The 25326-nt window shown below is 35.5% G+C and overlaps 1 protein-coding gene across 1 annotated transcript; it reads right to left on the bottom strand.

Moving 5' to 3' along the window:
- Positions 1-4875: 4875 nt before the first annotated feature.
- On the bottom strand, positions 4876-24565 carry LOC144446344 (uncharacterized). Its single transcript, XM_078136091.1, has 8 exons — positions 24431-24565; positions 22083-22642; positions 13792-13940; positions 10630-13453; positions 9393-9534; positions 8799-8952; positions 7975-8062; positions 4876-7716 (listed from the first exon to the last, which is right to left on the bottom strand). Exons 2-8 carry the CDS (start codon positions 22353-22355, stop codon positions 7576-7578), a joined length of 3771 nt encoding a protein of 1256 aa, XP_077992217.1. The 5' UTR covers positions 22356-22642; positions 24431-24565; the 3' UTR covers positions 4876-7575.
- Positions 24566-25326: the final 761 nt, after the last annotated feature.

Below are 25326 nucleotides of genomic sequence, written 5' to 3'. Positions count from 1 at the left end.
CAACTTTTTATATCGGTCATGTAGTTGAACATCGTTTACGCACAGTGATTCAGACAAGCAAAGAATGAAAATCTGAGATATTTTTCACTTACCAGTAGACGTATTAGGGGAGTTCTGTAAAGTTTACTACCTTCACACAGTCAATCATCAGTCCGGTTGCAAACCCAAAGAACACTTTATTTATCTAACGATACAACATTCATTTTAACCAATCATTTTCCATAGCAGGTGTTTGATTGACAGCTTTAAGGGAATGTATTACAAAGACACTCAACCCATAGGTGTCGTTCATATCCCCAAGTGTGATATGTTGGGGTTTTTTGAGTTTGGGAGGTGGACATTCATTTCTGTTTTTTTTTAATATTCTAAAATTGAAGCCTAGCAATGGGTAACCAACACAAGTGAGAACCTGAGACTTGCACCTTCATTATCATTTAAAATTAATTGTTAAACCCAATAATCGAAATGAACGTCCAAATTAAAATATTTGCAATAACTGGTAAAACAGAAACAGACTAGACACGAGAGATAAAGAAATCAAAGACCATTGAAACATTATACTGTGAGAAAGATAAATACACCATCGTTCTTTTCGATAATCTCTGTACATAGATAACGGATATAAGAATGAAATACATACGAACTTATATTTACACAAAATAACTAGTGAAATCAATAATGCACACACAGACAACTCGCCATGTGAGAGAGAGAGAGAGAGAGAGAGAGAGAGAGAGAGAGAGAGAGAGAGAGAGAGAGAGAGAGAGAGAGAGAGAGAGAGAGAGAGAGAGAGAGAGAGAGAGAGAGAGAGAGAGAGAGAGAGAGAGAGAGAGAGAGAGAGAGAGAGAGAGAGAGAGAGAGGGGGGAAGCTCGGGATACAAGATATCGTCGTAAACCACTATCCCTTTTACGTTACCGTCTAATCCAGAGGATTTCGCAGTGTCATGGAAGAAATATCAGCTCTGGTTTGTGAGAATGACTAGAAACCTGTAATCTGTTATGTTGATTAATTAATTGATTGATTGATTGACTGATTGATCGATCGATCGATCGATCGATCGATTGATAATAACCTACATGATAAAGAGGTCATGACGGAGTGAAAATACTTCTATAAAATAATAATCAAACTACACTGGTATGATGTATACCTTCAATTACACTGAAATCGTACTCTGGCATTGTTAACACACTTGGTAACAGAATAGCGGTTTCCTCGATATTTTAGTAGTCTACACATGAATGGCGTCATAGAATAGTTTATGTATTATTCCTAAACAGCAGGTTTGAATTTTGTCAATATCAAATTATGGTTAAATAATATGCTTCAGTAATTAGAATCAGAATACAATGGGTACTTTCAATTAATCTACCACCCAAAAGAAAAACAAAACAAACAAACAAGCAAACCAAACCAAACTACAGCAGTTTATGCCTTTTCAATAGTATTCTAGCAAAAATTACATTTGCGGTAATAGAACACATCCTTTTGATGCGATATTAGTTAATTATATACAATGATGAAGACACTTAGGAAGACAGTACTTGGCAATGTTGGCATTTCAGTGCCTCCTCTGATACACCCACGGGTGTACAAAGAGACTGTTGATACCGGTAAGCTGTACTCATCGAAATCAACACTTCTTTCTTATTTCGCTGTCGTGACGAAATGTTCTATGCTGTTCAACACCACATTATTTGGGGAGAAGGATTATGAACACCTTGTTACTCCCATTGCCACCTTTTGTTAAGATCAATTAACCCTTTGTCTTTACCACCCTTTGAAGTAAAACGTCGGTTGCCTACGTAGCTTCGCACTCTGTCACGCCTACTCCTTGATTGGCACTTGCTGACGATACCATTGTTCTTGCGGAAAACGAAGAGGCGCTACAAAATGCACTCAGTGCAGTTCACACTTACTGTCAAAACTGGCACCTAACTGTTAACACAAGAAAACCAGAGTGGTAATTTTCTCTAAGAGCAAACTAAAGAAAGATAAAACATTTACTTTTGGTCATGACAAAATTGAAAGTTTGTAGCGATTATGTATATTTGGGCATGACTTTTAATTTTAATGTTAGATTCACAAAAGCTATTAACAAAGTAACCCAAATTAGACGTGCTATGTTTTATATCTTGAAGTTGAAGGCCAAAAGCCCATAGACATTCAGTGTGAGCTTTTTGATGTGTCTGTTGCTCCTATTCTTTTGTATGGGAGTGAAATATGGAGTTGTCAAAATTTCAAGCAAATTAATATGTTTCACAAGAAATTTATGAAAACCCTTCTAAAGGTAAATAGGAGAACTACAAACTGTATGGTGTAAGATAAATTTTTGGATACACCTTTACATGTAATATTAGTGCCAATGAATGTAAGCTTTCCAGCACCATGTTTAGGTTGATCAAGTCTATGTACTACCAAAACATTGGATTGTCAACACCAAAAGTATTAACGACAAATGTGGTTTCTCAAATATTTGGTATGATTACAAGGGAGTGAACACAAAATGGCTGAAACATAGCCCAAAGTGATGACCATACAAACAATTTATGTAGAAAATTATCGCATTTTCTTTTGATGCTAAACTCCACAACAATAAGTAGAAAAAACGGATGGAAGTGAAAGAAGTGTGACTAAGCGCTAGCTTGATCGTGGCCACACATCGATATTTCTAATATACAATGATGTAGACACACATAAAGACAGTACTTGGCAATGTTGGCACTTCGGTGTACAAAGGGACTTGATAATTGTAAGCTATACTCATCGAAATCAACACATCTTTTTTATTTCGCTCTCGTGAAGAGATGTGTTTTTGTTCTAGCCCGTTCAACACCACAGTTTAACAAATAAGAGAAAGGTGCGTAAACACTCGTTTCGTATATCTGTATATTGTCAGATTATATTATAAGCTCGCAACGAATAATAGTTCATTAGGTCCGAGGTTATTTTATCCTTTGTTTGGTGGTCTGAGTTTTATCACACCAAATATGTGTTGCCAAGCAAGCTATTCTCACAAAAGTTGATCGTACATGAGTTTTCAAAGGGAGGGAATGTTGTGATTTTGGTCAATGGCAGGGGAAAAACAGTCAGTATGATTTCAGTGGATAAAACTTATATTTCAGCAGAGTTTGTGGACAGGGTACCGGCAATGCATCAATTAAATGCAGAATGATGGAGAGAGGGTAAGAGAGTATGGAAAGAGAAACGAACAAAGATAATTTTGGCAGTGGGTATGTGGATCCAGCAGGAGGGCATTTTGTGAAATGTTGCAGTGGGAGGGTATATGCGAATAGCTTTCACTTTCCTCTTCAGTCGGCAATAAAATCCAAAACTGTCAACATATAGCTTATTAATATTTGTTTCACTTTTTCAAAAAGATTTCAGATAATCAACTCGCAATGAACAAGAAATGATACTCAATGAAATGATCATTTTATGAAGATTAGTGTTAAAGCTGCACTAGCTGTAACTGGAATGATTTTTTGAAACTGTTTTTTTTAGATGTAATAACTTACTTGTAATAGTTTACACCGTGCAGTGTTGAATCACCTGTGTTAGGTACAATAACTTACTTGTAATATTTTACACCCTGCACAATACCTGTGGGTAAATGTATTGTGCAGCTGTATGCATTGTATGATGCAAGAAATCCAATCAAATTGATTTTTAGGTCTGCACCTAAAACAGTACCCAAATGTAACTACTTCTGCATAAAGTCAACCCCGAATTTACATGTACATTGTCTAATAGGCCATTGCAGACTGCAAACAGGAAATTGAGAATACAGCGCCCTCACTCAAATTGGGGGTATCGTCACCTCATAGTACTGTTTCTTAAGAACTTGTTCCTTGTGTAAATCAGGGATGTTTTTTGCATTGTTCAGACATCGAGGAATGCAGAATTACTCTATGATTAACCAAGTAACGTATACCATGTATACCCCCAAGGTGCACACAGACAGGAAGTAGAGTGCCACCATGGCAAATTTTGGAAAGGCCTATTACTGATAATTTAACAATTTTCAATGAATGTATTGTTGGTTGTCTGATGGGTAAAACTTTACTCCAGTTACAGCTTGTGCAGCTTTAAGGTTGTTTTTTGTTCTTTCTTTTATTTTAATATCTATCCAGGGTTTTTATGTACAGGCTTACAGAATCATATACACACATCTGTATGACAGCTTTGATTTTCAGGGATATTCATCCTGTCAGCTGTGGCACATTAAATTCTCGCTATCTGCAATACAATTCTATGCATCGCTAAGGAGTCAAATGGAACACAGTCTCGCGACCGCGCTTGCATTTGTTGACACCTACACTTCTGGTCGCCTATGTCAATACACGTGAATGTTTCTTCCAAACAGTTTAATTGTAACAAATAAGATAAACGCAAGTTTTAAGCTCATATAATTATGGAGGTGGGAAATTTAAATATGTACAGTATCTTTCCAGGGCAAAATTACAAGAGATGTCTACAACTGAAAATCGGAAAGAAACATTCCTGTGTATTAGCATAGCCGACCGGAAGTGTAGTTGTCGACATTAGAACGCGTTGTCACGCGACTTCGTTCCATTTGACTCCACAGTGATGTGTAGAATTGTATTGCAGGTAGCGAGAATTCACACAACATCCTGGAACAAAGTGTACTTGAAAACATTCCACATCAAACCACCACAAGCATATAAATAATACAATAGTACTACAACATAATTTACAAGAACAGATATTTACTTCAAAACTGATGTCATTCAGCAATAAAAGAATTCATAAATGAAAACATACAACACATTTTTCTATAACTTAAAAAGAAATTAAATATGATAATCAATATTTTGAATTTATTTTACAGTGCTGAATTCATATCTTCATAATTTCAAAGTTATAACAGCTGATTGTAAAGCTAATGTTCAGTAATGTCTATCATGTTTTTTACTATGTTTAAGATTCTGTTTATATATGTACATTAACAATGACTTAAGGGGTCAGGTTTTGACTTACTGATTTGTCACAACATATATAAATATTTGGGGGTGGGGTGGGGGTTCAAACCAGTAAATGTAACTCTGGAACTGGGTTGGATATCATACTTTTTTCCAAGCTCACAAGTGTATCATGCAAGATTGTACAAAATGCACTTTCCCTGTTAGATTCCATGAATCAAAGTTTGAAAAAAGGGTAGGTTTGTTTTTAAATCATCATAAATAATTTACTCTGTTGTACTCAGAGGTTATGATTGTTGGTATATTTCACTCCTCAAAGCTGCACTAGCTGCAACTAGACCATTTTTTAAAACTCAATAAAGTACACACTGAGGTGTATTGAATCATCTACAGGTAACTTAGTGTGTGAAACATATCACGGCAAGAAAATGCAATCAATTTGTATTTTATAATTCGGATACAGAACCTAAAATCAGTGTCTTTTGTATTTGCACACAAAACATACTCATTCACAAGGCAAGCCATGAAATATTACATAACAATCGTCACTGAAAGTGTATGATCTAGATTGTACCCCGATACTGAATATTTACTGACCACTACCATATATAAATATGAAGGCAAGTCAAACTAAACGTGCCGGATTTAGCACCAACCTTCAAGATTTAAATCTATCACTACACTACATATGGATGAAATCAAACACTAACAGATATGTAGAATATCTTTAAACTGAACAATTTTTAGCAAATATATCTTCAGTTGATTGATGAAATAAATGTCCCAGTTGCAGTTACTACAGCTTTAAATCTAACAGACACTTCATCTTTCTTATCAATAGTTTCATAAGTTTCATCTGGTGATATTGTTTGTGTTCATACAATCTAAAGTTCAGCTGGTAATATCCAAGTAGTGTAAACTTCTTATTTACATTCTGACAGTGTTCAGAGGTAGGGGAGGGGGTTGATAAAGTGATAATGGGTGAGATACAACCATACATGTGATCTGTAGGAGATATGCAAGACCTCATACCAGTGAGACCAGGTTTTAAGGTGATGAAGGTTTGAGAAACACTGACAGATTTGATGGAATTACAAACAGTTTCTACTTTATATTTCAGGAAAACTGCATTCTATGTTATTGACTTCACAAAATAAAGTGCTGGCTTGGTTTTCTTGTGCAAAAATACATATATTCACAGAATTTAAATACTCTATGAAATACTGGTATATTGCTATTGAACTAAGACTTGAATTTAGCCATGAGAGAATCGAGAAAATAATATTCAACAAACAATACACGTACACAGAAATCAAGAAACATTTCAACATTTTAATATTAGATTCACTATATTGTCTGTAGTCTGTGCCTCAGAAAAGTTTTCAACTTTTGCTCTTATTTTGTTCTGAGAACCTTCAGGCTCTCCTTGGTTAAATCAGTAAAACAAATCAAGGGTCAGTATGTAATTTCCAATATGGCCACCAAATACTGTGTTTAACTCTACCAGAAAATAAACGATTGTTGGTTTCCTTGAAAACATCAAATCAGGTTAACTATTAGTTTTGCTTCTTGGGCTATTCTGCTCACTGTGAAGGTGACCAAAGGTCGTTAGTTAGGGCGATAGCCCGACCTCATATTATCAAAAGAAAGTCTGAGGTCTAGCAGCTAGATTAGTTCACTATCTGGGGATGTGATAATATACATAGCCATAAAAGAAAAGACTTCAAGAGGTGGCAAGATGAAATATATTGTAGTTGGAACCCCTTGATTTCTCAGGATCTTAGTTGCTGAGGTCTTTTTGAAGGCCAACATGATAACATAAGTGTTGTGTTGTGTTGTTATGGCAATAACGTACTTGCAGACATGAAAACTGCAGAATTAGCCTCACAAGAGATAATTAACTAAAATTTAAAACATGTGGGATGGCATTGCAGTATGAACTGATATTGCTGATGTTATACTAGTTTCATGGTGGAGATATAGCATCAAATATACGTGTATGCAATCAATAATGTTTCAGTCTCCACAAAACTCAATGTATGGTTGTTATATCTGTATGTGGTATGGTTTGTTCTGTATAAATAGGTAAAGTATATCACTTCACAATAGGACTATTCAAGAGTTCACAGGTGATGGTGATGATGGGGGTTAGCTCTGAAAATGTTGATGACGGGTTTGAATAAATGGAATTACAGGTACGAAGGCCTCAAATTCAATGTTACACTAAATGCATAATAACTAGGAAAAAACCCAGTTTTTGAATGTTTGCGAAAAAAATGGTCAATTTCCTTTAACTTTAAGACACAAGAGTCTATTCAAATAGCAGTCTCAAAATATTTCTTTCAATGCAATAAGGGCAAGTTAAGTCATTCTTACTTTATTTAAGTTATGTAATATATTAGCTGATAATAAATGACATATTATGTTGATTTTACAGCTCACCCCACCCACTTCTGAAGTTGGCATGTCAAAGTGCCTTCTTCAGTATGGTAAGATTTATCATCCAAAACTGACGATTCAAACATTCAGTGAAAATGAAAATACAGTGACCAAAGCTTGGGTAATTGGTATATGATACAGATACAGGATAGACAATGGGCACTTGTGACTCATTGACTTCAAATAAACAATCTATTTATTTCTGTAGTCTATATTAATTGGTAGTGATTTCTTGTGTTTCATTCCAGGAGGTTTCTTCTTGTCATATACACCTTTAGTTCTTCGACCCAATGTACCAGGGGGTGTACTTTCATTAGAAGATGAACTCTTGTCCTGTGTGCAATGGAATAATAAGATTGTAAAAATGTGACCATATATATTCATAAGGAGGTATCCACACTCTTACTGAGATGTATTTTCAAAGGGTAATTAATTGATATGGTTAGTTTATTTATTATGATTGTATGCAGACTGTATTTTAGACAAGAGAGGAAACTTGACTGTAACTATTATTGAACTGCTTTTTGACTTGAAGGAGACTGAGATCCACAATAGTAAATTTGAAAGCCCTTGATCATACAATTAACTTACCTTTGATGATTTGGACAGTTCCGGAAATTGTTGAGTATCAAAGATAAATGAACTTGAGTTGGAGCCATCAGATTGTGTTCTAGATTCACTGTGAAAAAGAACAATGTCAACAAATTATTTTCTAGTTTTGCACTTTAGGCAGTCAAAATGCCATATTCAAGCTGGCCAAAAGACAAGAGATTGTCCAGTTTGGCCACTAGGAGTGCTGTTTCATATCAGCATTTGGACTGAAAGTGAAAGCAATTACTGTTCAATGCTGAGACCTACTTTAAACATTTCCAAGAGTTCAGTGCAAATAGTTCTGCTAACTTTTCATTTTATTTTTAGGTGGTCAAGGAGCTGTTTTTGACACATACATGTATTGTTGACTGTTTCATGTACTGCCATGTAATATACATCCAAGACCAGAGTTTTAGCCTTCATTTTTCTTAATTTTGGATGCCCTGAAGTGATGTCTCTTTCAAAAGTGGCTTCAAACTAGATACCAGAATATGGCAGAATGAAATGAAGACTACTCACTTTGTTCAGTAATAGTTGGAATTAGAAATTGTACACTTAGTATCTAACTACACTACATGTATATGTAGGATTCCCCCCCCCCCCTCTGTTGATAATGGTATCAGCCAGCACTACATGTACATGTAGGATTCCCCTCTGTTGATAATGGTATCAGCCAAAAATGCAGTTGTAAGAAAAAGCTGTCACTCGGTCCTTCTCTTCCTATAACTAAATTCTACTTTTATTTCCAAAATCTTGTCCAAAAAGCAATTATTATCAATGCAAAATTAAAAAAAAATATGAAATGGAAAATTCGGTAAACATACCTTGGGTATCCATGAAGAAAGGGGCAATCTACACCCTTAAAACAGGTTCCTCCTTCCCAAAAACGGCAAGTAATATTACTCAAGTCATGTGCAAATTTGCAGTCTGCACGGTGACAACTGCCTTCCAAATAAAAACTGCAGGGTTTCCTTGAAGCTGGGAAAGTAAAATTGTAAGCTATTTAGCATTATTTCTTATAAGAAACGTGTAAATTTCTAATATCTGTGTACCATGGTTATCAAATACTATGACATTTAAAGTTCATGTTTGCAAGTTACATTATTACAAATGTACATATGTACCTAATATTACTTGCACCGGTGTGTGCATACTAGTGATTTTTGCAATGCAAAAAGTACATGGTTGTTCATTCTACACGAAAACGTGTGATTTACATTTGTAGACACCTTACACATATTGTCACATTTGATGTTAATAAATTTGATCATCTTGTGACAATGGGCTAAAAAACTACTATAAAGACATATGCATGGATACACACTAACATTAACCATGTCTGTACCTTTACTAAAACCTTTAGAAGAGATTGAGATAAGTACAGTATCGATTTCTGTATCAATACCTATAATACTTACATCCCTTCCTCGGTTTCTTCTTTGTATTCATTTCAGGTGGGGTTGTCAACAGCCATTCACTTTCTAAATCAGATGAATATAACATGATTTGTTCCTCAAAGGACTCTTCTGTCTCTGGCATAAGTTCCTCCAAAGTAAATATCTATAACAGATCACAAGAGTTTTAGCATCACAGACGGATAGGATTGGATAGACCATTTTTTTTTATCACATTTCATACACAATAACTGTACGATGCTAATTGTTGCCACTCTTGGCCAATAGAGAGGTGTATGATGAAATCAATCACGATACCTCAAAGGGTAGTCATACCATTTTCTGCATTGGTAAGCCGTAGATGAGTAGTAGCCTTGTCATTGTCATTTTTATCAGCTCAGACAAACTACATTGTATAACAAAAGTGAAGAGGACCGAAATGGATTCAATGGCATTCCTAACTATGCTCTTTGTGGGTTAGAAAGTCTGACATTTACAAATTAACCAATGAAGATCACAGTGGGTTCTACAGAGTCCCTACAAATTTGATAGGAATCAGTATTAAAGCTTACAAGATGAAGATTACAATGGATTCTATGGAGTCCCTACAATAAGTTAGGAATCAGTTGTAAAGCCAAGGTAATGGAGATCACACTGGATTCTACATGTATAGGGTTCCTAACTATAAATCCAGTACTGTTAGATCAGTCAATAGATCTACACTTTCAATAAAGATCACATGATTGACTGTGGCATGTGTCTGTAGACCACAAATGATTACTATTGGTAAAAATTGAAGTAATGCAGTGAATATCACAATGGATTCTGTTTGGTCATTGGGAATCTACAAGCAAAGTAAGGTGGTTTGCAATAGTCAATTTTCATGACCTTTTTGTGACATTTGAGTAGTATGTTTGGTGGCATTTTTGAATAAATTTACTGTCATTATAAACATGTGTTCCTAATGGCCACAATAACTCTTTCAGAGAACAAATATTTACATTTGTATTGCCTCCAAAGTGAGCCAAGACATAAAGGGTATTTAAAATTCTCATTTGGCTTGAAGTTTTTCTTGAGACTTGAGCATCCAGGACCAATATGGGTCACAGAATGTGGAACACAGAGGTCAAGAATGTGGCAAACTGCTTCAGTTCAGTCAACAAAATGTATGTCACCAACATAGAAATTTAAAGTCGGAATCTATAACTACAGTTAGAAAGAATTAGTGAATTAAGGCCAAAAGTTCAGGTTTTTTACTTACTTGTTCTTCCCTATCCATTAGTAAGTTACTATGTCCAGAAATATCTCCCAGTCCATAGAAATTGCTTTTCTCCTCCTCAAACACATTCTTTTTGTCTTGAGCACAAGAAACACTTGGTTTCTGCATTCCCTTGAACACCGAATTTCCATTGATGTTGCCAGCTTTATGGTCAATCACTTGTATGTGCTTTGTGTGGGTTACGTCTGCTGGGTATGTTTTATGACATTGCGAATGTGGCATGTGTGTTGTGTAATTTTCAATCTCTGCATCATCACTACCTGTTGACCATCTATGGTTACACTGACTTAGGAAATATTTAATTTTCTGATCGGCTCTGTTGGTCAGACTGTCTGGTGCACTATGTGCAAATTGTCCAATAACTCCTCCTGCATTTTCAGTGTAACACACACACTTGTCAACATTGATGATGTCACAGTTTCTGATACTACTGTGTTGAGATGCCTCACTACTTTGGCCATCACATTCATACAGGGAATCAGATGAGAAGCTTTCTCTGATGGGTTTGAAGTGAGTTTTTGGAGATATCAATAAATTTTCCCATGCCAACATTTCTGTAGAATATTCATCTTGGCAATCAGGAAAACTTAATGAGCTATGAGTTTTTCCTCTACCTATGGGACCAGACCAGCTTGACCCATAGACTATAGGATCTGTTCTTTTCTTGGGTATAATTTTTGTAAAAGCACCTTGGTGATTTGTAAATGTAGCACTCTTGCGAGGTGAAAAGTCCTCTGAGTTGTAAAATAAATCTTGAAATTCCATTCCGCTATGTTGATCTCTCTTCAGCATTTCATGCAAAGAGAGTCTACCAACTTCTCTTTTTTCCTGCATTGTAGGAAATTCTGTACTAGTAACGTTGCAATACAGTGACCTTTCGTTTTCTTGAACGTTCCTTTCGTCATCAACGTTACAAAATTGCACTGGGTTAGCACTCTTAAGTTCAGTTCTTTTATGATCAAATTGATCAGTGTAATGATCATACATGCTGTCATCAACAGAATGCAGTCGAGACAGGCTACTGTATTCAAAGTCAGATGGTTTCCCTCCAGCAGACTGTGGTCGACGTCTTCCCTGAGCAAATTCAAATCTTGACGAATCACGATAAGAAGAAGGGAAATATTGACAAATACAGTCAGTTTCCCATATCTCCCTTGCACAGCTGATGGGATGAGATGGCTTCTTTGCTTGAATATCACCTGCTTTTAGATTAATATTGCCATATACACCCCCTGGAATAAACTGATGCCGAGACTCAGAGTCATCTGATTGACTGCAACCATATGTCACTAGTTTAGGGGGTTGTATGAGAGTTGATTGTAGATCATATGTGGACCACATTGCATTGTTCACATCCCATCCATTGGTATCAGACAACTCAGGGTTTGTTTCAGTGGTTGGATTATCATTGAGTGGAACACACTGCCAGGAGTCTAGACTCAAAACTCTTTGGCAATCACTCTCATCCAGTATTTCTTCAGCTTCTGGTGTCAGTAGGTCAGAATTAATACCAGGTTTCTCTATCATCAAAGGCCATACTGTGTCTATGTTATTGTTTTCAAGTAACGACTTTGTGTTTGAATCTACACTGGGTGTGGCTGGAGAATCGTTTCCTTCATTAACACCTGACTTCACAGGGGAAGTCAACACTGTGTCAGATTTGTCATCACTTACGCCTCCCTGATTTGTCATTATGTGGCCCTCCTGACTTTGTTGACATGTGGTTGTTATTGGTGATGACCATTTGGGTTTGGCATCAGCAGTTATGGGACTGTCCCAGATAGCAGCCAAGTTGACATTAAAAGGCCCAAACAAATCATCCACAATTGAAATAGTTTCCTTCTCCTTACTTTCCCCATATTTTTCATCCCTGTTGTGTACATTCATCCCATCTACTTCACACAATGAATCGGTAGAAGGGCTCTGTACAAGGTCATCATTCTCCTCTGTTGTGATAACATTTTCCTTTTCCTCATCACTTTGCTCATCTGTACAAGTCTTCCACAGATTCTTCTCATCAGTGAATATAGTTGCATCTATCTGCAGAGTATCAAAGGCATCATTACCAGTCTTGGCAGGATCATTGGTTGTTACAGCAACAGACAGAAGTTCTCCTGTTCCAGGAACCTCCAAATTATCCTTTCCTTCTTTGCCATCACTTAACGACTTGAGGAAACACTGTTCTGCTTTCAGGGCTTCTGAAATTGCTTCATGACAGATGGACTCCACAAAGGCTTGAGCTGTGTCATCTAATTGGCTTTCTGCACCACCATTTCTTTGTTTATAGAGTGTTTGTAGCTTACTCTTGTTGCTTGATGGGGTGAAGATTTGGCCAACAGGATCAGTATACCATTTCAAGTCTTCTTTGGTTGATGCGACATCTAAGTTGTCAACATATCCGTTTGCGTCAAAATTGGTTTCCATTTCATGGATAACACTGCTGAGAGCAAAATTTTCCTGTTCTTTGATGGCTTTCTCCTCATCCCCTAGTACTGACTTGAAGAGTTGATCTACAGTATTTGACGCTTCTGGTGTTTGGTTCTTGTGACTACCCATGACTGGACTCTTTTTACAGTTGGTAGCACTTGTAGCCAGCCTGCCATCACTTTGACCGGCATTTAGTATAGATAGAGCAGGTTTAGATGGACTAGGCTGCGTTGAACTGCGTGAACTGCTTATTTCCTGGTCTGAAACTTTGTCTTTTGGTGACTCTTTCTTACAGGTCATGGCCCAAGAACCCCATGGTTTAGGCTCTGGTGGTACATCAGTGCTGCTGTCCCCAAGAGCTGGAAAGGCTTCATAATATCTGGTAAAAGAAAAAATAATTGAAAGATATGGATGTGTTGCAGCAGCTACAATATTGTTATTTTCAGACTATTACCCATCACATTAGAAGTTTTTAACATCTAAATTGCAAAACTTCGTTGCCAAAACCATTTCTAATAAAAATAAAATGTTGTCCATAAATGCAGCTATACATACATACATACATACATACATACATACATACATACATACATACATACATACATACATACATACAGACAGACAGACAGACAGACAGACAGACCCGTACATGAGCAAACACATACTGCCACATTCCCCCATGATGTAGTACAATAGTTGCCAAATACATGTACCAACCTTTCGGCATCGTCCTCTGATATAGATTCAGAATCAGCACTGTGAATATCAGTTTGAGTGGATACAAGGCTACAACCAGCTGTTTGTTCAGCTTGAAGGCGTCTCAGTCTTGAACACAGCTCATCCACTAAGTTTTCTATATCACACTCCTGGTATTAAAGAGGAAATATACACAATATCAACCGAAATGCAATGTATCTCTTATCAGCACTTTCTCATTTTGTTGTCTAAATCAATCAAAATAATCCTGATCCTCTGTAACCTGGCAAGGGTTTCAATCCAAGGTTCTCACATATGTCTCTTCTTTAATCTGTGGCACCATAATGATTACAAAGAGATTATTTTTTTTATTCTGACCAATTTTTTCTACACTGTAACTTTGCTACTTGATCGTTTTTCTAATCTAGATTTTAATCCTACTACAAACTGGGTCTAAATTAAGGAGGAATTTGGCTTTAATAAGGACAACAATTCTCATTCCACTATGTTATCTGAGGACAGAAGGTCTGCAGTGAATCTGGGGTAAAACAAACCGGTCACCATCAGTTTCATTTGTTGAGGTTAAAATCAAAACATCACAATTGAAATTGCAGTGATCTAGGTTCAAGTAGACTAGTATGCACAATAACAAACTTTGATGACAACCTAGTTATAATTACTTGTGACATGTACACTGTGACTAGTCAGTTATTTGAAAACCATAGGGCAGTGTGCCCTCTAACTTCTAAGCCAATTTGACGTGCCACTGATGCACACAAGTCCTAGTGACGCACCAAAATTTGTTGTTCCCCTATCTATTACTATGTGGTGACTCACAAGAAATGCCAGTTTTTCTCCTTTTGACTCACAACAACAAAATTTGGCTATCATTAGAGGGTGCACTGATGTATAGACATCAACAACATCTGGTCTGGGCCAGGCATAAAATTTCTAAAACCTTACTTAGATATCATTATTATGTAATGTATAGCCTTCATGTGTATAATTGGTAGATAATTCAACTCTAAATGAAAACTAAATGACATTGAGACCACAAAATTAGATGTACGTGTAAAAACGAAAAACAGATAAGCAACTTTGATATGATAAAGGTGCTAAGGCTTACAACAAATTGACATTGGATTGATGATTGACCTCAAACAAGGAAGTGAAATTATCTCTCGAGGTTACATGATGTGGTACAAAACAGTTAAAATATGCAATACAGAAAAAGGAACTACATGTACCAGTGTGAAATTTTTTTTTTTTTTAAATTGTCGACATGACATTATATTCATTATATGTGCGTTGGTGTATATAGTAGTAGAAATATGTACAGCATAGGAAAACATACTAGCACGGACATACACACATGGACACACACACACACACACACACACAAAACATACATGCATACATACATACAAATGTATGCACAAATAATGTACATCATGTTACTGTTTAACACAAACATGTATGTACAATGTATATTACATAGATAAAGGAATGCAGAACTTTTCATAACTCACTAGTCTCCATTGCAAACACATGTACAGTATACATTACACGTAATGGCATTACAACTAATATCAAATGGGGCACAACAAGGGCTTTTAAATATCTCTATAATATACATTTCATTTGCAGGGCACTTCAGGTTAAGGTAAATGTCTTCCACAAATTCCAATATGCCAATTTTAGAGTAGGGCATAACATTAACAACATAAAATGACAAAATGTCATTGTCATATCTGCTTTTCTGTGTGCACCAAATATGATAAAAAAAATCAACATTAAAGTTGACATTGTTTTCATTGGAAGAGATACACATACAATGCACCTACATGTACTTTCTTAGGAGGACAATGACATACATACATATCAAATGAAGATTTATAGAAATACATTATTATATGCTCTGTACAAGTTATAATTAATATGTATCAACATACATAGGACCATTTCAATACAAAATCTATTTCACATCTAATTTGTTATTTTTCATTGATTTTTATATTCTTACATCAACCCTATTAACCTCAGTTACATAAATCCTTAACTCAGATACATTATCTAAAAAATATTCTACTGCCATGTCGATCTTAACAATGGCACCAGCTTTTTTGAATCTTGGCATATCAGTACAGTACATTTGTAACTGTAATCATGAAGTTTTGTGAAAAATTGTGAGAAGAAAAAGTGGGCCTGATAAGATTGATAAAATGGTAGGTCATACCATATATATACGTTTACCATATTTACCATTGTGATGATATATAGTATTCAATCCTCATACATGTAGATGACATCTTCTAAATAAACTTTTCACACACACATGATGAAATAATGATTAACCTCAACCTCCAGAATGTCAAGGACACACCATACAATGGTAACAACCTCCAGTTGATGGATTTTGTGGTTGTCAGTTGTGTGGTTGTTGTCCTGCACCCACTGTTGTCAGTAAATCAGAGTTCATATCAACTGTTTTTAGAAACTAGATACTCTATGCTTTGCAAAGTTATAGACTTTCACTGGAATCTGAATTATGTTAAAGTCATGCCAAATAAACTCCCTAAGTTACTTGAAAAATCAACATTTTTCATCATAAGGATAGGGAGTCTACAAACGTCAGTGAATCCACACAAAACATATAATGTCACAGTGCACCTGCCTGTAGTATACAGTCGGAAAAAAAACAACTAATTTAGATTTGACAAAGGATATCGCTAGTCTCAAATTTCATAAATAAAACCTTTAACTTAAATTGGGGTTGGGCTTTTATTTTTATTTTAATATTTTGTTGGTCAGTACAAAGTTGTACAACAAGGTATATAATTTGTTCATATAGTTGTATATTTATTTTCAAAATTACAACTGTAAAATGATAATAAAGAGACTTCAATTGTGCTATATCTGAACAGAAAATTATAAAACTATATGAACAATATGAGATACCTCAGTGCATATATTCATTTAGCCAAGTATTCACTGATAGGGATTATAATGATCACTGGCCACAGCACGACAGGCTACATGTACTTCAAGAGTTCAACTAATTGAACATGACAATGAAGTATGAAAAGGGGGTGTTTCCCTTTCGAAAGTGGTGTTTGCAACATTTGGAGACTAAATTCAAACTTTGATGGGAGTCTGTTTCAAATGCTGTTGTTTTGATTCCATCTTAAAAAAGAATTGATATAGAAATTTTCATTTTACCACAAGAAATTACAATTAATTAAAGAGCTAAACAATGTAGTCTTGTACACAAAGAAAACTGTAAGGTAAAGGTCATGAAATAATCACATCAACATGATGACAAGAAATGATGACATGAAACAGAACACATTGATCAGTATCATCAGACTTCATTTAATTCTTCTAGACTAATAGATTTGTTATTGTATAATCTCCTTTATAATCACTCAGATACATTGGTTAGACCTACTCAAAAAAATTGCATGGTTCCGATTACGCTCAATTTTAGAACTGGCAGGGTAGGTAGATTTTTTATTTTATTTTATTATACGGTAGAAATTTTTTTCATGTGTGAGTGTCTAGTTCAGGTTTTCCATTGTTTTCCTAATGGTCTCTGTGTTATTTATTTCTTCCTATCAGATGTACAGCCATTACAGATTGGAAGAACAGTTTTATATTGTCTTTTTAAGTTGATGTCAGTTTCTGCATCTGCATTATTTCTCGTGAGACTACACAATTTTTGCGATTTTATTATTTTTTTCTTGAATGCATAAAATAAAGTTTAGGGTCAGCAGTGAAAAACTAGGTGGGGTCGGGTAACCAGAACCAAACAATTGTTTTTTTTAAGACCTTAACAAGAGTGCCAAGGACAAAACCTTAATTTAGTTCATATGGCTTCAAGTTCATTACTACAAGTTTGCACACATTGCACATACATGTATTGAAACCCGTAATTGACATCAAATTAATGCATTTTCCTTGTGCCATCCATGTTTCAATATAAATCACTTTGGAATGCTATACTAGCAACATCCTCTATGAATAACTAATTCTTATGTTGCATCAAGCCATGTCCTAATATTTTAAATTGTGTGTTTATTGTGAAATATTTATGATTTTGTAATACTGAATTACACAGACACATAAATACACATACTTGAGCTGTACTTACAAAGAAATGAATTTTAACTTTAAAATTCAAAATAAAAAAATTTAATTTCAAATTTTAAATTTTTAAAGTCTGGGTAAATACTATTTTCAATGGAGATCCATTAGAGATATACCATGGAGCAAGAAAAACATGTGAGATAGTGAAATGCTCTACAGTACTCATATCTCAAGAGTTTAGTATTAAACCTTATGGTAAATCACAGTACCAGTTTTTATTGTAGTATATCTATTCTTGGTACATGTACATTTACATTATACCTTATGCTAGAAGCATGAGATTGAGAGGGTCAAAGTAGAACACATGCCCATGGGTAGTAATGCATGTGTATAGCATGTGGCCCACAAGTCACAGTGATGACTAGGCTGGATTCCAACGTGGTCTCTAAACCACGGCTGGTCCAAGTCCCTCAATCAGCACAAAAAGTTATTCATCCAATCAGTCAACCCTGACTGTTATAATGATGTACATGTAAACAGTGTATAAGTAGCATCCTGAGCTGACAAATATTACCATATTTGGACATTACGCAACTGCCCCAATAAACACTTATTTTAGAGGGACTGTAGTATTGGTTAGAATTTGGGATTAATCAACAAAGATATGATGTTAATGACTGTGGGGTGGTTGTGGATGAATTTTAAATTGTATCTCATGCATCTCAGGACTTCTAGAATATCAACTTTGACAATACGTGAGTGTAGGTATAAATCGTAATGATACCATATAGGGACTAGTGAGTGGAGGTGTAAATCATAATGATACCATATAGGAACTATTGAGTGGAGGTGTAAATCGTAATGATACAGTACAGGGACTAGACTAAGTGAATGGAGTGATGACCAACAAATGGAATGATCATTAATTTTTGACATGCCCAGGTGGTAATATTCTATTTCCGGTATTAATGAGAATTAAACTCTTCTTGTGACCAGTAAGTTGGGGGGACAGGGACTATAACTAAAGCATAAACGATGTGTTGTGTAAGTTGTACATATATGTCTACTGGTCTATTTGACACCCAGGTGGCAATATTCTATTTCAGGTAATGAGAATTAGACACTTCAGTTCTTGTGACCAGTAAGTCGGGGGACAAGGACTATAACTAAAGCATAAAGGATGTGTTGTGTAAGTTGTACATATATGTCTACTGGTCTATTTGACACCCAGGTGGCAATATTCTATTTCAGGTAATGAGAATTAGACACTTCAGTTCTTGTGACCAGTAAGTTGGGGGACAGGGACTCTATACATGATGTAGCTACATGTAAAGCATAAACTATGTGTTGTGTAAGTTGTATGCCTGCTGGTTTATTTCTAATGGTCACTGTGCTACATGTATTGTGGGCAGGTACATGTATACTTTCAAAGTTCATTTGGACCCAAGGCTGTTTGAGTAATTGACAGGGACCATTCAAATATTTTTAAACTGCAATAAATTGGGCAATAAAAGTCTACAAATATGTACAATGTACACAAAGGTACAATTTGTATGTCGGACAAAAATGTGTAATATTGTAAATTGATATAAAATGGATATTGTAACATGTTCATTTATATTTATCTATATAAGTGAAATGATCCCGCCTCCCCCTAGCAAGCAATGACTATCAGAAACATCCCATTGCATTAGAGATACAACTTATAATTAGAAAGATTTGTGTTTTAGCAAGAGTCTGTGTCCCCTAACTTACTGGCAATAAGAACTGTTAAATTCTTGTTACCTGAAATAGAATATTACCACTTGGGTGTGTCATAAAAATAATGATCATTCAACTTCTAAGTTCTAGGTAAACACCACGACTTCCACTCCATGTATCACACATGGGCATGTACCGTACGTGAGACAATATCACAGTCTACCTTCCTATTCTATTATGACCCTCTAGTATAAATTGAACAATGAGGAAGAATGCTATTTTAGTACCAAGAAAAGGCAAACTAGAACAAAAACTGGTACTGTCACGACTGTGATTTACCATAAGGTTACTAAACTAATAAAATATGATGTAGCTATAATACGATAATAGCTGTTCTATTTCTGATCATTTTGATTTGGTTTTCTTGAAAAAAATATGATTGATTTTGAACAAATGCACCCAATTCATTCAGTGACAAGTCCCTGTAAAGTAATTTACAATTTTACAAAAATATTCAAATAATGACGATAAATATATGTAAGACAAAGAAGTCAAAAGTTCATCTCAAATAAAACTTATGAACATTCTCCAATTTCAATATCTGTAAATAATTCATTACTGTATAGACGGTGGAATTTAACATTGCTGTGTATTTGTGTTTTATTGTTTTACATTGTTAAATCCTTGTATTGTTTCATAACAATAGGTAACTAACCTAGGAAATCTTACTGACCAGTGGTGATTACCATATGACTCAAGGTTATTGCATTGTGACCTTAATCAACTTGTCACATATGCTTGTTTTCAAGGTTTTAAATTCTTCAATATCACAGACCGGGTTTTTCCCCTTTCAGACCTTAGTCCTCTAAATCCCTATGGACTTACACTACATTGTACTTCTTTATTTCATACATTTTTGTTTAGCTTTGAAATAACATCTCATTAATTAAAACAAAACAAACTGTGACCAAAATAGAGTCTATTCTGGGACTAAAGATAACACAAGAAACAAAAGAAAAGTGACAATACTTCATTAGACACTGCGATCTAACACTTCTTTCAACAATAGTCACAGAAACTTTCACAGCTACACAAATTAATGGAGGATTAATTTTTTTTAAATTTCCCCAAAATATAAACAAACTGCAGCTGTGTGCTATAATTACTCCTACATGTAGCTATGGTATCTATCTGCACAACTACTAGTATGTTGTACCTATAGCTGTACATACTTAGCATTATATGTATGTACAATAACTTCAAATGTTAAAATTGCATCTTTGCGATAGATGGTAGAAATGTCATTTTTGCTGTTAATGGCAGCTCTGTCCCTGAAAAGAGGAGCAACAAGGAAACCAAGTTCTCACGTAATGTCCTAGACTGTAAAATACGTCATGTCGTTCCATACTCATCGGCCTCCTCTCTCCTGATGTGTGAGGGCACCCACCCCCACCTTGTCATGTATACCTTACATACTAATAATATCTGTCCTCTGGAAATCAAATCCTTATCAAACTGACAGTAGCAAGATCCCCAAATGTTCTTTTCTTTGTCTCATTGACAAGTGCAAATGCTAGGAATACATTGACTGGGAGATATGCCATTTGCATTTCATATTCTCTACTTTTGAGAATCATGATTTTATGTGTATACACATGCATCTCATCACATTCAGTTTTCTAGGTGCATGGAGGAACATGTAGCTACCTATCATCCTAGGTGGGTGTGAACTGCCAAACTATTAAAGCATGAACCTGCATGTGAATCTCACGTCACTGAATTATTCAAGCACTATGAAGTCATCAACTGTATATCCACAATATAGAAGTCATTTGGCACAGTGGTTTATTTTGAATCAGTCTTGAAATATTTTAAATGATTATGAAGTATCAATTTTGCTCTTAATATCACTCTTAAGTTTTGAAGAACTTTTAGCATGATGATACAGTGTCAGTCCCCAGTTTAAACTTTGAACGTTCAGGCACAAACCCAAACCCAAACTCCCATTACAACACAGTTATAGCTGTGCTAAACTTCTGGGATACACGCTGTACATGTACATTGTATATTCAAAGCTTGATGGCAAACCAATGACATTTTCTAGCAAATGGAACATGGATATAGGAAGCCAGTTGAATTAAAAATACATATGTGGTGATAAAATATGCCAAATTCTACAGCTATGACCATCTAATGTAACGTGTGCATGTATCTTGCTCAATTACTGCAAACTGAACTAGAAATCAACTACCTAGGTGCATCTTGAAAAAACTAAGGTAATACCTTGGTCCACACTATGGCTTCCTCTCCACATACTACTGATGCATTACTAGTCTACAGATGCAATAAAAATAAATTGGTCTTGTTCTATTTTGAAACTCTATAATATTACATGCTACTACTATTACCATATTGACAATTGGCTTCAAGTTTTGTTTCTTCTTGTGACTGGTTTGATGGTCACACACGACAAGTCTACAATGTATGCTTTATTTCAGACAACACAGGATGAACTTTTCACTCACCTGATCAACAACTGATTGCAAGCATTCAACAACTGCATGTTTCTTCAGTTCTTCCACATTCCAGTTTCTCAGCTGCTTTGGACTTTTGCCTCGATGTCGCCTCACGTCCTTAGTTACTGGTGACTGCTGCAACTCTCGTTCTACATCACGATTCTCCTGTTGTAAAATGCTGAGTATGTACCTGGTATATATCATGGCATCAATGCCACGAAGCTCAAGTTCACGACCCAGCCAACTTTGTACAGAAGGAAGCGTACACGTGTAGAAAGACATGATTCTTCTGTGAAGTTAAAGATGTAACCTTTCTAACCACAAATAATGGTGCTAGGATTCAGAACAGCAATCATTTTGTCTTCCTGTATTTGTCCTATCTTAGGACATTTTACTGCACTCCAGATGGACAAGAAACCAAGATCACTGATTTGCCAATGTGACTACTGAATATCACTACATTACAGACGTAACCAAACCATCTTTAACTGTATTCTTTCAAAACAGTATGAATGGTTTGGAAGGTGCCATTGGTTCTTCTTCCTTTCTGGAGTGTTTACATCTTTGATCTAAAGTAAACAAGAACAGAAGCTTATTAAATGTTATTTGTACATGTATCTGCCTGCCCATACTGTTCCTATAGTGGTCTGAGGTTTTACTAACTTTTATTATGGCTAACTTTTACTCTGTATCAATGATATTATATGTACATGCATTTGTGTCAAAGATCAGTTAATGAAACAAAACAGAATCACAGCTGAGGTATAATACCAGTATTCATACGATTATAATGTTGATATTTATTTGAACATGTAATAATTCCCAAATGAGTTACTAAAGGTTACAAAGTTCAAATGAAAAAGAAATATGTAAAACAACATAAATGGATTAATACAGAAAATTCAAATTAAAGATAGAAATGCAGACAGAAAATACTTGGGGAAAAAAGCTATTACATTATTAAACCATGCTAATGAATTACAAAATAAATGTGTAGCTGTCTCATATCTGAACATATATTTATATATATTTTCTTATAATTTCTACTCTCAGAGTCAAAATGTTTCTTGGAGGCAAGTCCCAAATTTTTCCTGATGTGTTGTCTGTATTACCAGGGGTGTACTACAATGGGCTATTTGTTATTTGCTTCCAAGAAATTTTTTGACTCTGTGAGTAGAAATTCATTACTAAAGTATGAACCCACAGTCCATGAACATTCATTCTCGTATAATTTGGAACATTACTTACAATATTACCATTGGTCAATAACTTGAATAAGGATGTCAATTTTGAATGATTTGGTAAATTTTCAAATGTAGGAACCCTCGTTTTAACCTTTGCAATCAATGTATTGTCTATAAATATGGTGATGCCGATACATCTAGAAACTACGAAAGGTTCACAAATACTGGCAACTTTATGATAATTTCTGACCATATTTGCTTACTTGTGTTGCCACTACATTTCCAAAATATTATTTTTCATCAAGTTTGTTGTTTCACAATCGGCAGCATTGCTACCTCGATAAAATAACCCATAGAAGTATATAAACCAACTTGCCATGTAATGCACTGACCTAAAGTTCATAATGTCTTTCTACACTACACGAAATGAACACAGGCCGATCCTGGCCTTACAGGCTACTATGGGTGATGGGTAGAAAATTGCTTCATTACCTGAACAAACAGGAAGTATAGGAACTATAAATGAGCAAATACACCCATCAGTCAACAGAAAATGCACTAACTGACTGGGAACTGACGACCCGAGGCACCGGTGATATGGGACGGGACAAACGTACGCGTAAGAATCGACTACCAGTAGCTGGCAGAATCGAGTTCGCAAGGGTTGCATTTTATTCCAGTGAACTATCTATACAGACTACAATACTTGCAGCAGGTACAGAAAACAACATTCTACATCTCAATTGGAATAATACACTGCCTATTTTGTCTACAATCGACACAAATAAGGAGATAGTAGAAGGGTTACCTCCGTGACAGAAATAAACATTGTTCAATTTGTTATTTATGGGTGTGCAGTTTTTTACGAACATTAACAAAACTCTCGTTCCTATTTCGTATTACAATTTACAACCTTTGACATACTAAATTTATCTGTTTTTCAAAACGGGGAGAGTGGTATTTGGTGACAACAATTTGTTTATTTCTTTCGAACACACTGATCGTGATTTGTTGCAGAATAGCAAACGTCACCCTGTCGTTTTCGAAAACGACCAAACGACTCGTTTGCCGTAACAACTTGAACCCGGTCAGACGTCAGGTAAATTACAATGTAACGAGACATGTAACGTTCAATATCAACAGCGTACTGCATGCGAACGACAGAATACTTACCGGTAATCAGCCATATTAACAGCATAACTTGTATATTACCACAAAATCATCCTGCCTTGGCTATTTTTCAAGAATTATTCGTATTTTGAAGGGTCACCTGAACGGCAAATTTTATTCCGTCATTGCCCTTTGACCTCGACGATTCACTTTTGTACAGGGATATTGTCACTGAGTAATCCGCTTTGCATTAGTCACCCCCTGGATATCGTAATATTCAAAAAATGATCATTCGATTTTTTTAGATGGATGAGTGATTAATATACTGACAAAAAGTCATTGAAATGGGGGACAGTAAAAAAGGTTGAGTTATCTAAATTGGAACTCTTTGCTGTATGTGGATGGATATATAGGATAAACGACGGTCATTGCGCAAACGCAGACTTGCACATATCCTTACCATTGGTCTTTACCCACAATGCATTATGGAAAGATAGCAAGAGTACCAGAGTTCATTGAAATCGTACGTGTCGTCTAGAGGACAAACATGTCATAACCTGCGCCAGTCATAAAACTTCAGACAGAAAAGAATAACACAACCATAACAACCACTTGAATCCCTGCTAATTCCGGTGTTGGAGTCAGAATACATTACCCGGGACAAACGGTATATGGAATCACCATAACCATGATATGATAATACTAGTGTAGTAGTATGTTTAGTTTTGTTTTTGAGTTGTTTTTTCTTCTTCTGCTTTTGAGCCTTTTTCGATTCGTCTTGGAAAAGATGTTTGTTTTTCGGTTAAAAGAAGGAACGAAAAAAAGGAACGAAAAACAGCGACTCAAAAATCAAATCTAACGCTACAATTATTGCAGCTACATTTAATACCGAAACATTTGACGTGGGGGGGGGGGGGGGTTCGCTTTTAAATTTAAGGGTTAATAATATCATTCTGACA

This window comes from Glandiceps talaboti, chromosome 15 (genome assembly GCF_964340395.1).
Source record: "Glandiceps talaboti chromosome 15, keGlaTala1.1, whole genome shotgun sequence".
NCBI lineage: Eukaryota > Metazoa > Hemichordata > Enteropneusta > Spengelidae > Glandiceps > Glandiceps talaboti.
This window is presented reverse-complemented; position numbering and strand designations above follow the sequence as displayed.

Bases quoted from the DNA above. Each gene is read 5' to 3' on its own strand.
- LOC144446344 (XM_078136091.1), bottom strand. From the start codon at position 22,355: ATGTCTTTCTACACGTGTACGCTTCCTTCTGTACAAAGTTGGCTGGGT. The intron at 13,941-22,082 runs GTGAGTGAAAAG...CTTTAATACCAG, and splicing joins TGCAATCAGTTGTTGATCAG to GAGTGTGATATAGAAAACTT. The intron at 7,717-7,974 runs GTAAGTTAATTG...CATTGCACACAG, and splicing joins AACTGTCCAAATCATCAAAG to GACAAGAGTTCATCTTCTAA.